The 15,844-nt window shown below is 39.9% G+C and overlaps 1 protein-coding gene across 2 annotated transcripts in view; it reads left to right on the top strand.

Annotated features, from left to right (window-relative positions):
- The window catches only part of suds3 (SDS3 homolog, SIN3A corepressor complex component), a 61,922-nt gene that overhangs the window by 15,471 nt on the left and 30,607 nt on the right, over positions 1-15,844 (top strand). For both annotated transcript variants that reach the window (XM_063034252.1, XM_063034251.1), the window contains exon 2: positions 12,225-12,297. In XM_063034252.1, coding sequence (XP_062890322.1) covers positions 12,225-12,297 — 73 coding nt within the window. The remainder of the gene's footprint in view (positions 1-12,224; positions 12,298-15,844) is intronic.

Below are 15,844 nucleotides of genomic sequence, written 5' to 3'. Positions count from 1 at the left end.
CTTCATTTGTAGTTAAGTGACTTGAGATTACTTGAGTGTTGTTTCTTTTCTTCAATATTTATTTCTCTTTCTTGCCGTGTAGAAACCTGGTTACTCTTTATTGATACCATATGAATTGGCCAAAATTAAAATAATCTTCGGATTGGTGGAGGTGGGGGGGAGGGGGAGGGGGGGAAGGAAGAGAAGATAGAGTTTGACTTGTATTTGTTTATTTACACAATAATGCGAAATATTTATTTGGTGGTATAAAGACTGAATAATGGTGATGGGGCAAGGCTTTTACTTAAAGGACCAAATGGAGGATAAATTTCCATTGCCTTGATTGTTTGTACTGTAAGCTTTCATGTAAGAGTTGGGATGTGCTTGTGCCTTTTGCTACTTCTTCATTAGTTCAAGGAATTTATGGACTCAATGTGGATAGTATGCAGAATATGCATTGCAGATCTTCCTGAGTTTGTGAATACATGATGTGTGCAGCCTGTACACTTGAATGTGAGTTGGGAAGAGCACTAGGATGTTATTGCTAGTTGCTGCAGGCATCTTTTGCCGGGTGGTTTGCATTTTCAACTAGCAAATTGTTCAGGTTACAAACAAAGGAGCAGAACTGTGACCTAACCTGGAGAGTACCTGTGGTAAGCTTGTGAATCCAGTTGGAAGCCTGGTGAGAACTTCCCTGTGAAATAATGACAGTGGAATTACCTGTGTTTTTAACTATGATTGTAAGAATGCTCACAATATGTGTTTGCTGTACTATACCCATAGTTGTGAGTACAATTATCCTTAATCTTTTTTGGAAGATGGCGCTGGTGAAACACAGCAACATGTGGGCAGTTGACAAAACTTCTAAATATACTTCTTTTGAACTACTCTCACTACAATCTGCTGTATGTAATTTCCCTTTAAGTAATCTACTTTTGAACCATCTTAATGAACTAGCGATTTCAGTATCTTCTGACGGACTCGACAGACTTGACTCTCAAGCATGCCAGTACAGCACTTTTGAACTGACAAAGGTACAGCACCACGGCCAAAACAGAGGGAGAGGGGAAGGACTCCAAGCCAGACTTAAATGAAGGGGTGTGAAACTTCCTTTCCTCAGGATCTTGTTAGAAAAAGTACAGTCGCTGGAGAAAAGAATGGGGACTTAAGGGCAAGATTGCTGTCTTGGAGGGAAATAAGGAATTGCTGTGTTCTATGTTTCACGGAGACATGGCTCACTCCAAACACACTGAATTTGGTGATCAGACCTGAGGACTTCTCGATACACAGGATGGGTTGTACTGCTGATTCGAAGAAGGCAAAAGGTGGGGATATGTACAGTATTTAATGGTAGACTCTTTGTGGTGCTTGGACACAGCTGTCTTGTCGCACTCTTGTTGAAACATCTAATGATTCAGTGCTGACTGTTCTACTTACCAAGAGAGTTATCCTCCGTTATCCTGAGCGCAGTTTACATACTGCTAAAGGACATTGTTAAGCTGGCATTCAAGGTACTGAGTGCGGCCATCAGTGAAAAAGAAACAGCCTTCCTTGATGCCTTTCAGATCATTGTTGAGGACTTCAATCAGGCTTGTTTGAAGAAATCTCTGACCGATTATCATTGACATATAACCTGCAGCACCAGGGGGGCCAGCACACTGGACCACTGCTATGCTCTGATTAGGAATGCCGACCATTCAATGCCAAGACAGCACTTTGGGAAATCTGATCACTTGGCTGTCCTCCTCATCTCTGCATACAGGCAGAGGCTAAAGAGTAAGGCTTCAACAGTAAGGACAACAAAGAGGTAGTTGTGGGAGGCAGAGAAGCAGCTATGGGATTGCTTTGAGTTGGACTGGGCCGTATCCAAAGATTCATTAGATGGATTTGAATGAATACACTACAGTTGTTACAGACTGCATAAAAGCAGTCATAGGTAGTGTGTCCCCGCAAAATCATTCAGTCTTCCCCAAAAGGAAGTCTTAGATGAACCATGATATCTGCACTTTGCTGAGGACCAGATCAGTGGCATTCTGGTCTGGTAACCAAGTAAAATACAGGAAATCCAGATGTGATCTTTGGAAAGCCATTTTGCGTTCCAAGTGGCAATTCTGGACCAAAATTGATCACTTGAATACAAACGAGATAGCTGTGGCAGGGCTTGAATGCTATCATCTCTCACAAAGTGAAACCAAGTGACATAAGTAACAACAAAGTTTCACTCCCAGAACAGTTCAATGCCTTTGTGCACCTTCACAAACTCCCACAGCCCCCAGTGACTCTGTGATTTCAGTCTCTGAGGCTGATGTGAGAGGGTGAACCCAGACAGGGTACCTGGCCGAGTTTTAAAGACCTGTGCTGATCAATTGGCTGTTGTGTTCACTGATATCTAATCTCTTGCTTTTGTAGTTTGAGGTCCCCACCTGCTTCAAGCAGGCTTCAATTATACTGATATCTATGAAGCACATGGTAAACTGCCACAATGATTATCGTCCAGTAGCACTTGCATCGACAGTGATAAAAGTATTTTGAAAGATTGTTGATAAAGTGCATCAACTCTTGCCTGAGAAGTAACTTGGATCCGCTCCAGTTTGCCAGCAGTCACTGAAGGTCAACAGCAGATGCCATTTCATTGGCTTTTTACGCAACGTTAGATCATCTGGACAGTAAAGATGCATACATCAGGATGCTCTTCATTGACTACCGTTTGGCATTCAGTACTATCATCCCATCAAAATTAATCAATAAGCTTCAAGATTTGGGTGTCAATGCCTCTTTGTGCAACTGAACCCTTGATTTCCTCACGCAGACCCCAGTCAGTTTGGATTGTCAACATCATCTCCTCCACAATCTCCATCAGCACAGGTGCATCACAAGTATATGTGCTTTGCCCCCTGCTCTACTCACTTTACACTAAAGACTGTGGTGAAGCACAGCTCCAATGCCATATACAAGTCTGCTGGCGACACCATTGTCAGAAGCTGAATCAAAGCTGGTGATGAATCAACATGCAGGCAGCATGTTGATGGTACCATATCATTGGCAGAGTGATAGGTGGTGATGAATTAGCATATAAGAGGGATATTGAAAATCTGGCTGAGTGGTACCACACCAACAACCCCTCACTTAATGTTAGCATGACAAAGGAGCTGGTTATTGACTTCAGGAAGAGGAAACTGGAGGTCCATGAGCCAGTCCTCTTCAGGGGATCGGAGGAGAAGAGGGTAAGCAAATTATAATTCCTCGGTGTTAACATTTCAGTGGACTTATCCTGGGCCCAGCACCTAAGTGCCATTACAAAGAAAGCATGGCAGCACCTCTAGTTTATTAGAAGCTTGTGAAGATTCGGCATATCATCTAAAACTTGACAAATTTCTATCAATGTGCAGTGGAGAGCATATTGACTGGTTGCATCGTGGTCTGGAAAAGTAACATCAATGCCTTTGAACAGAAATGCCCACAAAATGTAGGACATACTACCCAGCCCATCACTGGAAAAGCCCTCACCATCCAGGCTATGCTTTCTTATTGCTGCTCCTGTCAGGAAGACAGCACAGATGCCTCAGGACTCGCACCATTATGTTCAGGAACAGTTATTACCCTCAACCATTGGGCTCTTGAAGCAGAGGGGATAACTTTACTCAACTTCAGTAGCCCCATGACTGAACTGTACCCACAACCGATGGATTCACCTTTAAGGACTCTTCATCTCATGTTCTCGATATTGTCTGTATGTCTAATTGCATTTGCACAGTTGTTGTCTTTTGCGCCTTGGTTGTTTGTCCATCTTGTTAGGTGCGGTCTTTCGTGGACTGTATGGTGTTTCTTGTTTTTACTGTGAATGCCTGCATGAAAATGAATGTCGAGGTTGTACATAGTGATATGAATGTACTTTAAGAAATTTGATCATGTGGACCAGAGATCCTGTAAAATATCTGGTGCAAAATCTTTGACTCCAATTATTTCAGTGGAGAAGTTCGGCTATAAGGGACCTAAACAAATGTAAAGTAATTTTCAGTTTCTTGACTGTTTCTATTTTTTTTACTTCTATTTGAGTAACAGCTGTCTAGGCCATATGGTGTGATTTCATCAACTATTAGATCTTTCTTTCAAGAAAAGGTTATTGAAGATCATAGTTCAAATTAAATTTATTATCAAAGTATATATACCATACCTTGAGGTTCATTTTCTTGCAGGCACCCACAAAGAAACAGTTGAATCCACGATAAAACCCACACAACAAAGACCACCAATGTGCAGAAAAAAAAATTGCACAAACAATAAAAAGTAAACAATTAATACACAGAACATCAAGCAGTAGTAAATTAAGGCAACTGGACTTGTAGCGTTGTCTAGAAGATGTTTCGCCACTGATCTGAGGGGCTTTATCAGTTCTGATCCATGGTAGGTAGTTTTCTGGTTTATAAACTCAGTGAGGTGTTTAAAGGTATAGCAATCACATGAGGGTCATTAAGAGTTGTAGAGGTAATGAGAGTGTCATTACTCTTATTTTTGCGTGAATGGAAGTGTGAACTGTTGTGGAGATGCCGGGGTAAAGATGTTAGGACTGCATTGTAAGTGACTGATGGATTGTGTCATACCCCTCTGTTCAGGGATGTGTTTTCCAGTTTGACAAAGATCGCTTCTTTAACCCCTCTTTCAAATCACCTGTCCTCGCTGTCCAAAATGTGCACATTGTTATCATCAAAGGAGTGGTGTCTCTTGTCCTTTAGGTGTAGATATACAGCCGAGTCTTGACCTGAGGTGTTAGCCCTCCTATGTTGTGAAATGGTTTTTTTTCATATCTTTTTATTGTTGTATTATACAGAAGAAATAACACGAGTACATCGAAGTAACAACACTTGTAATATCTCAAAGAAAAAAAGCATTATCTTAAAGATAGAAAAATGATAATTAAAAAAAACCCTACTAAGCAAAAAAGTGTGTGTGGGGGGGAACCCTTTAGGTGTACTACCCCGGAGCCATGCGTCATACAAAAAGCTTCTAAAAATAAACATCAAACCGCCAGCAAGAAAGAAAAATATACCAAAAAATTTACAAGTGAAGTGGTTGTTTCATCTTGCCGATATGCAGATCTGTGCAGTTCTCATTGCATTGGATAGCATATATAATATTGCTCTGCTTATGATTGGGTGTCGCATCCTTGGGGTGGACGGGTTTCTGTCTGAGTGGTGTTTGTTAAAAATCCTTCTGAGTTTCTCTGAAGCTCCAGTTACATATGGGTTGACTATGTTTTTCCATCTGCTTTGCTCCTTACCTCTCTTTGTTGATTTACTACTGCTTGTTGTGCAACTACCTGGATGGCTGAGAACCTTCATAGACAAACACACAGAATAGAACATAAACGGTTGAGTCCCCGAAAGTGAGTCCACATCTATGGAGCCATTCAGCACTGAGGTAAATGTAGCTGGTCAAGACTCCTGCACCTCGTATCTGATGGCAGTACCAAGAAGAGAGGGAGACAGACCAGGCACAGGCAGATGGGACAGGCTCAGGTGGGTTATCCTGGCTGAAATGAAATAGTGAGCTGAACATCGGTTTGTACTTCACCCTCAGCCTCGATGCCTTAGTCTGTTTAATCTGGCTCGGGGTTTAAATCAGCTGAACTTTTGTTCGTTTCTTACTCTTTAAACCCAGGTTCTGCCACTTCGTTTAGGTCTGGAGTTTGCTCCAGCAATGGTTAGACCTGCATTTTTGAGGAGTTTATTTCACTAAATCATTCGGGATACCGAAGAAGTGCCAGATTGGTCAGATGGTTCAAGAGCACAACTTCCAAAGGGAAGTTAAAGACTGAAAACTGCAGTGATTGTAGCCCAGAAAAAGTACATTTTGTTAGCTGCCTGCAAAACCTGCATTCATTACCAGTACCATCTTGGCTTTTTAAGCCCTCAAATCTGGCACCAAATTTGTTGTCTACCAAAGAAACCTTACCCATATTCTTCTGACATCTGGCCTACCTGTAAAAGTCATCTCAGGGTGTTGGTAAAATGCCACCAAGGAGGTTTCTGCAAAGTCCTCCAAATTCACTGGAAAGTTAAGTGATCCAGTGTTAGTCTCCTCTCCCAGGCTAATGCATATGCACATGGTCTGCACTGGGCAATCCACATCATTCACAAGCCCAATGTTACATTCCCAAAGCTAATACGGTTCTGAGTTCTGTAATGGAAGAAAATTTTAAGACTGAAGAAAAGGCTGTGTTTGGGAAAAATGGCAATGTTCAACTAACACCTCAAGCCTATGACTGCTCGAAGTGGAAAAGGTTCTTTTGAGAATTTCTAGTCCTTGCATCTGGAGTGCATGGAAGACATGAATAAAGAGCAGAAGGAATGGGCCAACTTATAAATTACTCACCTGTCTATGTCATCAGATGCCATTAGTTGAAGAGGCTGTTTTTCCTACAGTAGCTTCATTAGCAACCTGAACACTCAAGAAACCAGGGCATGCATGTAGCATCCTGATCCTGAGGGATTGTGTAAGAAGAACTTGTTCTGGTTCTGTTATATGTTCAGATTTGTATCCGAAAAGCTTTGTGTTGTAAAGGGCTTGCCACAGATGTTCAGTCTGACATTTTGTAAGGATGATCTCATCAGATCTGCATGATAAGTCTACGTTCAGTTAGTGACGTGTCTTTCCCAGAAAATTCTGGGCCAATGTTTATCATTATGACCTGAAAAAAATGTTTCCTCCCAGCTTAATCCTTAGTAATATTAAAATATGGATTCTAAAATTCCAGGTATTTAAAATTATAAAATTTTATTGCAACATTTTTACTGAGCAGTTTTTAAAAATTTTTTTCGTATTGCTGATCTCTTAAATACTGCTATTTCTCTCTTGTACAATTGGACATTTTCACAAGAGACACTAATAGATTGCAGATCACATTTGATATGTTTTGTTTGTAGCTCCAAAAGGAAAACAAAGGAGCTAGGAGATAACTTGTAGACATTTGTTGTTTGCTTTTAAGTGAGAGGCACACGTATGATGCAGTGAAGTGATGACGTATGCCATTCCTGTACTTTGCACATATAACTTTGATGGATTATTTAAACAAAGGATGCTAAATCAAGCAATATAACTGCTGTAATTTCATACTTGTCATCATCTATAATAGCTACTCACTCTATGGTGGGATTCAAAATTTGTGCTTTGCGATCACTATTGTGGATTTCTGGTTCTAAGTTCTCCAATATGCTTCTGAGTGTCTACTTTTATCCCACCTAACTGCGGTTTGAGGGCACTGCCTTTTTTATTGTCATGTATCCGGTAGACTTTGTGTTATTGCAACCAAGCTAAAAAGCACAAGGCTGGATCTCACTGGCAGTTTAACATTGCAGAATAACCTGAAATTAGATACATATACTGTCAAAAACAGTGTCGTGTTTTTTTTTACTAGTTATGGAATATAGCATTTATCAATTCATTCTGCTGCTCGAATCCAATGACAGACCTTGGTCTTGCAAACATTCCCCAGCATTGTATTTGGGAATTGCTTTTGTATCCTAACATGTGATCTGACATCATGTAGATTTAAAGCAGGTTTCTGCAGCTTATAGTAGGAGGCCAGGGGAAGATGATAAGTTACTTTTTAAATTATTTTCTTTTAGTTTATTGGTTCTAATTATATGTTTAGCATTTTTTAAAACTTTCGAACTGGCAAATAACTTTAGCTGGATTAAGGTGGCTAAGTCCCTAGGGCCTGATGGGATATACCCCAGGTTATTGAGAGAGATTCTTAGGGATTTGATTTATGAATATTTAGAAAACGATGCCTGAATTAGGGACAGTCAGCAAGGCTTTTTGCGCGGCAAGTCTTGTCTTACCAATCTGATTGTGTTTTTTGAGGAGGTGATGAATTTATAACTGTGGATGTTGTCTAGATAGATTTTAGACAAAGTAATTTTGACACTGCAGTGATTGTTGGTGCCATATAGAGTGGTTAGAGTAGCTCCAAAACTACTGAACTCCTGGGACTTTCATGAACAACAATCTAATTTTTACAGAGAATAGTGTGGAAAACGAAAAAAAAAAATCCAGTGAGCTGCAGACTATGGGTGAAAATACCTTGTTAATGAGAGAGGTCAGAAGAGAATGACCGGGTTGGTTCAAGCTGACTGGAAGGTGCCAGTAACTCAAGTGGTGTGTAGAAGAGCATCTCTGAATGCACAAGTGAATGAGCATCTCTGAGTGACCTCATAGAAACATTTCGAATGTTGAAAGGCATGGACAGAGTGGATGTGGCAAAGTTGTTTCCCATGATGGGGGAGTCTAGTGCGAGAGGGCATGACTTAAGGATTGAAGGGCGCCCATTCAGAACAGAAATACGAAGAAATTTTTTTAGTCAGAGGGTGGTGAATCTATGGAATTTGTTGCCATGGGCAGCAGTAGAGGCCAAGTCATTGGGTGTATTTAAGGCAGTGATTGATAGGTATCTGAGTAGCCAGGGCATCAAAGGTTATGGTGAGAAGGCGGGGGAGTGGGACTAAATGGGAGAATGGATCAGCTCATGATAAAATGGCGGAGCAAACTCGATGGGCGGAATGGCTGACTTCTGCTCCTTTGTCTTATGGTCTTAAGTGAAACCTTGAAGTGGATGAGCTACAGCAGTAGAAGATCACACCAGGTTCCGTTTCTGGACCTGATAAAGTTTTGAAGATGGTGCAGAAGAGGTTTATAAGGGTACTATCTGGATTAGAGGGCATATGCTATAAGGAGAGGCTTGAGTGACGGTGGCTGATGGGAGATCTGATAGAGCTTTATAAGATTACGAGAGATATATGTAAACATCTGATATCCATTTCCCAGAGTTAAAATGTCTGACTTTAGAGGATTTGCATTTACGATGTGAGGGATTAAGTTCAAAGGAAGTGTGTGGGGTAAGGTATTGTACACTGAGAGTGGTGGAGGCAAATCTGAAGCAGGCTGTCAAGTGACTATTAGATAGGCACATAAATGTGCAGCAAGTGAAACAGTATGGATATTGTATAGGCAAAAGGGCATCTGATTACTGCTTTAATTAGTTTTTTAAATTTTTTTTATTAAGTGCAATCGTGAACAATAGCCAGATCAAAAATGCTGATCAAGTCAACTAGTTCCCGAAGAGAAGTTTGATAGGCCAATCAGGTAGTTCACTGCTGCTCAGTGATAGAACACAAAAAAAAATCATGTACAATTAAGAAACATTAAAAAATAGTAGAAATACTGGAGTCATGATGATCATGATGAAATCTGCTGGAGAGAGACATTTATATACATGCTGTCCTCCATAATTCAAAGAGATTGAAGGATAAGGTTGCAGGGTGACAAAAACGTGGCGGGAGCACTTGAAACTAAAATATAATCCCTACCGGGAAAAAATAGCACCTGTTCTTTCCGCACTGTTCTCCAGTGGTTTAAGGACTAAGTTCGGCCGGAACATAACTGGCAAGTGCTCTTGAAAGTCAGGTATTAACCCTACCTACCAACAACCAAGCATTTTTTGGCATAATGTTGTTGGCTGAAAGGCCTGTTCCTATGCTGTACTTTTCTATTTTGTAAGTTAATTTAAATGAAAAGTCTGTGTCAGATATAATTTTGCTTTTGCAGCTTTTAAACCAATTTGTAGACTTAAATTAGTAAATTGTTCTGTCAATTGCAAAAGCTCCAATGGATTTGGCCCATATCAGTGGAATCCTCGGTTCTCAAGGTCAGATTATTTGGGCCTCGAGGGATTGTGTATGTTGAGAGAGTTCTGTTTTCGCACTAAATATCTGCATTTGTTTTTCAAGCTGTTTGTATATTGCCAATTAGATTAAAACTGTTAGAATTAGCCTGCAGCACATCATGTATTGTAATTAGTAACAAAATTTGATTCCATCATAATCTATAATCTCATGATCTGGCAGATTCAGTGCCCTGCCTTTAATATGGATTAAGTATATTTTACATGGCAGCTGAAGGGCATGCTGTGAGCTGCACTGCAAACAAGAGGCGAGTGAAGTGAGACTGATCTGAGGGTCAAGGCATGTGGGTGCAAGACAGAGCTGGAGCAAGGTTGAGGTGTGTTCCAGGAGAAAGTGGAGTCGGAGTTGGAATTGTAGACATCGTTAGAGCAGGAGGAGTGGAGTATGTCTGAAGAGGAGCTGTTTCGGAGGCTGTCCACCTAAACCGAGAGTGCAGTTTGATCCATCTAAGCGCCACATCGATTTGGAAAGGTCAAGTATGGGCCACTTCCAGTCCAGAGCGTATCGCTGTGGTGGGGCCTGGGTCTGAGAGCAGGGGACGACCAGGTGCTTGGACAATTCAAGTACCAGGCCAGATGGTCTGAAAAGGCAGGTTGTTCGGACTGGTGGCAAGGGTCAAACTGGTTCTGATTTGCGGTGTTTTGCTCTGCTCTCTTAGGCGCTGGGGCTGTGTCATGCCCTGGCTGCTCCAGACTATCTGTGAGCTTCATGACCATTTGCCTCTGTTTGATGGACTGAGGCTGAGACTGTGACCCGACTCTGGCTGCTCCCAGCTTCGGGTTTATGGACTGTTTAGTTCTGAATGCCGATGTTTGCTTTATTGTTTGTGTGATTTTAGAACATGGAAATCTACAGCACCTTACAGGCCCTTCGGCCCACAATGTTGTATCAACCATGTAGCTTACTCTAGAAACTGCCTAGAATTTCCCTAGCGCATAGCAATCTGTTTTTCTAAGCTCCATATACCTATCTAAGAGGCTATTTAAAGACCCTATTGTATCCACTTCCACCCCGCCGCCGGTACTCACCATTCTCCCCCTGAAAAGCTTACCCCTGATATCCTCTCGGTACCTATTTCTAAGCACCTTAAAACTGTGCCCTCTCGTGTTAGCCATTTCAGCCCTGGGAAAAAGTCTGCGGCTATCCACACGATCAATGCCCCTCATCATCTTGTATACCTCTATCAAGTCACCCCTCTCATCCTCCGTCACTCCAAGGGGAAAAGGCCAAGTTCACTCAACTTATTTTTTGTAAGGTAGGCCCTCCAATTCAGGCAACATCCTTGTAAATCTCCTTTGCACTATCTTTTGTATCCGCATCCTTCCTGTAGTGGGGTGACCAGAACAGAATGCAGTACTCCAAGTGGGGTCTGACCAAGGTTTTAGATAGCTGTAACATTACTTCACGGCTCTTGAACTCAGTCACATGGTTGAAGAATGCCAGCACACCATACGCCTTTTTAACAACATTGTCAATCTACACAGCAGCTTTGAGTGTCCTATGGAGAGACACCCCAAGATCTCTCTGATCCTCCACATTGCCAAGAGTCTTACCATTTAAATTTTATTTTGATTTGTTTTTTTTTCCTTCTGCATTTTTTAAAAATTGAGTTTTTTCAGGTTTCTTGTTTGTGGCTGCCTGTAAGCAGACAAATATCATGATTTTATAAATTATACAAACTTTAATAATAAAATATACTTTGAAATATAGTGGGGGAGTCTAGGACCAGAGGGATGTCTCAGAACAGAGGGACATCCATTTAGAACAGAGGCGAGGAAAAATTTCTTTAGTAACAGGGTGGCAATTCTGTGGAATTCACTGTCACAGACGGCTATGCAGGCCAAGTGGTTGGGTATATTTAAGACAAACGTTAATAGGTCTTGATTAATCAGGGTGTCAAAGGTTGCGGGGAGAAGGCAGAAGACTGATAATAAATCAGCCGTGATGGAATGGCAGAGCAGATTCAATTGGCTGAATGGCCTATTCTGCTATGTCTTATGGTCTTATCTCCAGGGTATTTGTTACAGATTTCACATGGAGTAGTGTCCTACTTTCTACCATCATTGGATGGTTTCTCTGATCTTCCATTGTAAGATCAGAGTTGAAAATGTCTGCTGTTGCACAATGTTCAATTCATTTCATAACTTCATGGAAAAATTCAGCACTCATACCTGTGTACAACAAAACTTAGATTGGGCTGATTAGCGGTAGGAAAGATTTGTGCCACGAAGGCAATGATTATTTAGTTGTGGAAGAGCCTAATGACTTGAAGCTAATATCTGTTACTGTCACTGAGTGCCCCACTGTTGAATCTCCTCTGCGATGTTATCATTGATATTGAACTCTCTGTTGCATGTGCTCTCTTGCCAACATCATTAGGGATGATTAAAAAATGTTCTGACTTTACTGGTACATGTAACCCTTTAAGAAATGAGAATTACTTTTGTATGGAATTCTTTTACGTTTCTCTGAAATGATTTAAAGGCATACTTGTTTATATTACAGATACAGAGGATGCAAGTGAGACAGATATTGCCAATAAGCAGGATGATGAAGACTACCTGGAAGTAAAAGAACAGTAAGTATTGTTGTAATGTGTGCATTTGCCTTGTGGCAAACAAGTTCAATAAAATACTGATTAAAATCACTTTTACACTGAATAGTTAAATTTTAGATGGTAATTTGATTTGATAGTTCAAATTGTCAAATGCTTTGAAGGCACAATTCAGGTTGAAGTACTTGACAGTGGTATATCCAACTTAATTTATTGATAAGTACATTTTTTTAATAAATGAAAATCAACAATTGCAAAAGCTGCAAATTTGAAAAAAAAGCACAGAAAATGCTGGAAACATTCAGCAGGCCAGGTAGCCTCTGTGAAAGGAGAAATAGTCAATATTTCACATCAGACCCTTTGTCTGAACTGGGTATGAGAGAAAACAGTTCAGTTTTCTGTGGGAGAGGGATAGACAGGTCAAAGGGAATATACTTTATACTTCATTGTCGCCAAACAATTGATACTAGGACGTACATTCATCACAGCGATATTTGATTCTGCGCTTTCCGCTCTCTGGATTACAGATATTAAATAGTAAAAATTAGTAAATATTAAAAATTTAAATTATAAATCATAAGTAGAAAATAGAAAAATGGAAAGTAAGGTAGTGCAAAAAAACGGAGAGGCAGGTCCGGATATTTGGAGGGTATGGCCCAGATCCGGGTCAGGATCCGTTCAGTAGTCTTATCACAGTCGGAAAGAAGCTGTTCCCAAATCTGGCCGTACGAGTCTTCAAGCTCCTGAACCTTCTCCTGGAGGGAAGAGGGACGAAAAGTGTGTTGGCTGGGTGGGTTGTGTTCTTGATTATCCTTGAATATCTCCAATAGATTGAGGCCAGTGTTGCCATAGGGATAAGTTGGCGAGGTCATCAGTTGAAGTGTTAATACGGACAGCTAAAGAAAAAAATGAACCCTAGGTATGTGACTAAGGCAGTTAGAAAATGATAATACAAATAAAGAAGCATAAAAGTGGTCACAGCTGTGAAATATGACCAGCAATCAGGACCATTTTTGCTGCCGCTGATTTCTTTGTATTGGACCAAACCACTTCTGGTGCAACTCATCCATTTGTGATTATAGGCACAATTTTTCTGTCCATGAGCAAAGCCTGACTTGCTGGGGATGTCTTGAGCCCTACCTTCTGTAACTTTTGAATTCCTTTGATGATACTCTCACTCTCCCATTTTCCTAATTTTTAAAGCTTTTGTGTATTTCATCTAGCTATCCCATTAACCCATTGACTGGATAATCTTTATAACTGGTCCTGTGACAGCTCTAGCCTCAACTTTTCAGAAATATTCCCTACTCCCTCTGCAGTTTGAAACATTTTTTCTCTCTCTGCCAATTCTGAAGCAGTTTCTTCGGCCTGAAACACTGTCTGCTCTTTTTCACAGATACTGCCGGTCCCGCTATTGGGTTTTATTTCAGTGATGAATAGTGCGGCCTTATGTCAGTATTTGACATTATCGTTCTTTGCATTTAGCTTGCACAACCAATTCTGCAGCAGTACTATCGATTTAGTATAAATTGCCACCTAGCTGTAAAATATTCTGACTCCTTTGCTTTTTGAAAGATTGCTTCCAATTTTTGCTTCTGTATTTTATAAATTTTGTTACAGGTTGCTAACTTCATTGATCTTTTCACCTTTGTTTACTGTGCTTTCGTTTAATTGATTCGGAATTTCTGTTCATTTCTTATTAAATTGATCATACTGCTCTGGAAGGAGATGAAGCACAGTTGCAGAATACAGCTAATGGGACTTTAGAGAAACAAAACGTCAATAATTGTAGGACAAACCAATTAAGCAGTTAATGTATAAAAATGAAATTGAGTACCTTGCTTAGTGACTGAAATCTTTGGTATGTACAGTAGCTGTTGAACATTATTTAGAGAATGTGGAAACAGATACCTGTTTTATGGAATGCAAGTTGAAATCTACTGATCAGTAGATATTGATGCCAAGAATTTTGTTGATGGCTTGATAAAATGTATTTCAAAAGTTCTTTTTTTGTCTTGAAGAGAACAGTGCTGAAACCTGTTAAAACTTGCTTTGAAGTGAAAGGTTTCAGTAGCATATTATTATACACCAAGTTCTATAATTTCCCCTCAGGATGTTTTCTGAATTTAGTTTCCTGGATGGTAGCATTTCTCTAAGATCTTGGCTTCATGTTTTGATGGAAAAGCTCTATATATGAGACTAAAAGAAAGTCAGGTACTGTAGAACCTACAACTAGAAATACAAGATCCTGGAAATATTCAGGTGAAATGGAACTTGAGCGATTTATTAAAAAAAATTAAATCTCTTCACTAGGCTTTTAAAGAAGTTAAATAATTTGGGCAAGTTCATAGGGAGGTTGGCGGACAATTAAAATCACGAGGTTGATGATTAGTTGGCAGCGAGAGGAATTAACTGTCAAAGGATGGCAAAAGAAGCTGGGGAGGCCTGGAGACCATGTAAGAATGAGCGGCAAGGCCATTCCCAACAACTGTTATGTGGAAAATCAAGCCTAAGAGTATGATTTATTGGATCATGACTCCAGTAATGGGCAAAAAAAAAATTCACTGAGAGTACACCATGGATCAGGCAATGGTGGAGGAAGTGGAGTCGTTGAAGTTTCAGGTCCAGACCTTGCCTCAGGAGTTAATGGACGGATCAATCAGCAGCAGTGGAAAGAAAAGTTAATATATTTCAAATTGAATTTCTAAAATCAAAATTAATCTAGTAAACATTTATCAAAATGGAGTTTTCAAAGATCAATATTGATGATGTAGTTCTGCTTTTGTTCTGAATGCTCATATTTTATGATTTTTTTCTAATCTATGCTAACTAATGTTATTCTGGTTTTTAAACTAAAACTGCCATTGTATTTTGTTTGCTAGTCATCCTGTGCAAATCATTTTGTTTGTAAATTCTCTTTCATAACCTTAAGTGACCTTCCAAAATATTTTACAGCAGATAGGTTGCTTTTAAAATTATTATTTAAATTACATTATTATTACGTAGGGTACTTATGTCACTGGACATAACAAGTTCCCACATGCATTTGCAATAATGAGTGGATTTTTAAAAATGGTTAAATATATGCCAAGACATCTTAACTCCCTTGAATAGTTCCTTTTTTTAAAAAAATCTGTCTGGTTTAATTTTCCAGTCAAAAGATAATAGAAAGCCTCTCTCTGAATCTAAAATTGTTGTCTGAAATAACATTAGTGATTTGAGCACAGCATTCTTGGCTGATGTTTCAATGCAACAATGAGAGATCATTGCACTGCCAAAAGTACAGCTGTTTGGGTGCAATTCCGTCACATTGCAGCCATCCATAATCAAACATTTTGTGTTCATATCACTAGAAGAGGAGACTGCCTATTATTTTATTTGGATTTCAACTGAAGCTATAAAAGACATTCTGTATAACTTGCTGAACTTTTCAGCTTCATTTTAACTGGAATGGGGAGCTTGATTAATTTAAAATCCCATGGAGAAAAATACAGTGAAGTGTTTTGGCTTTCTGCTAAAATAGCTTGTGAAGTATACACATGCAGATCTGTACAATATGGTTTTAAAACCA

The sequence above is a fragment of the Mobula hypostoma genome, chromosome 27 (assembly GCF_963921235.1).
Source record: "Mobula hypostoma chromosome 27, sMobHyp1.1, whole genome shotgun sequence".
Classification (NCBI taxonomy): domain Eukaryota; kingdom Metazoa; phylum Chordata; class Chondrichthyes; order Myliobatiformes; family Myliobatidae; genus Mobula; species Mobula hypostoma.
This window is presented reverse-complemented; position numbering and strand designations above follow the sequence as displayed.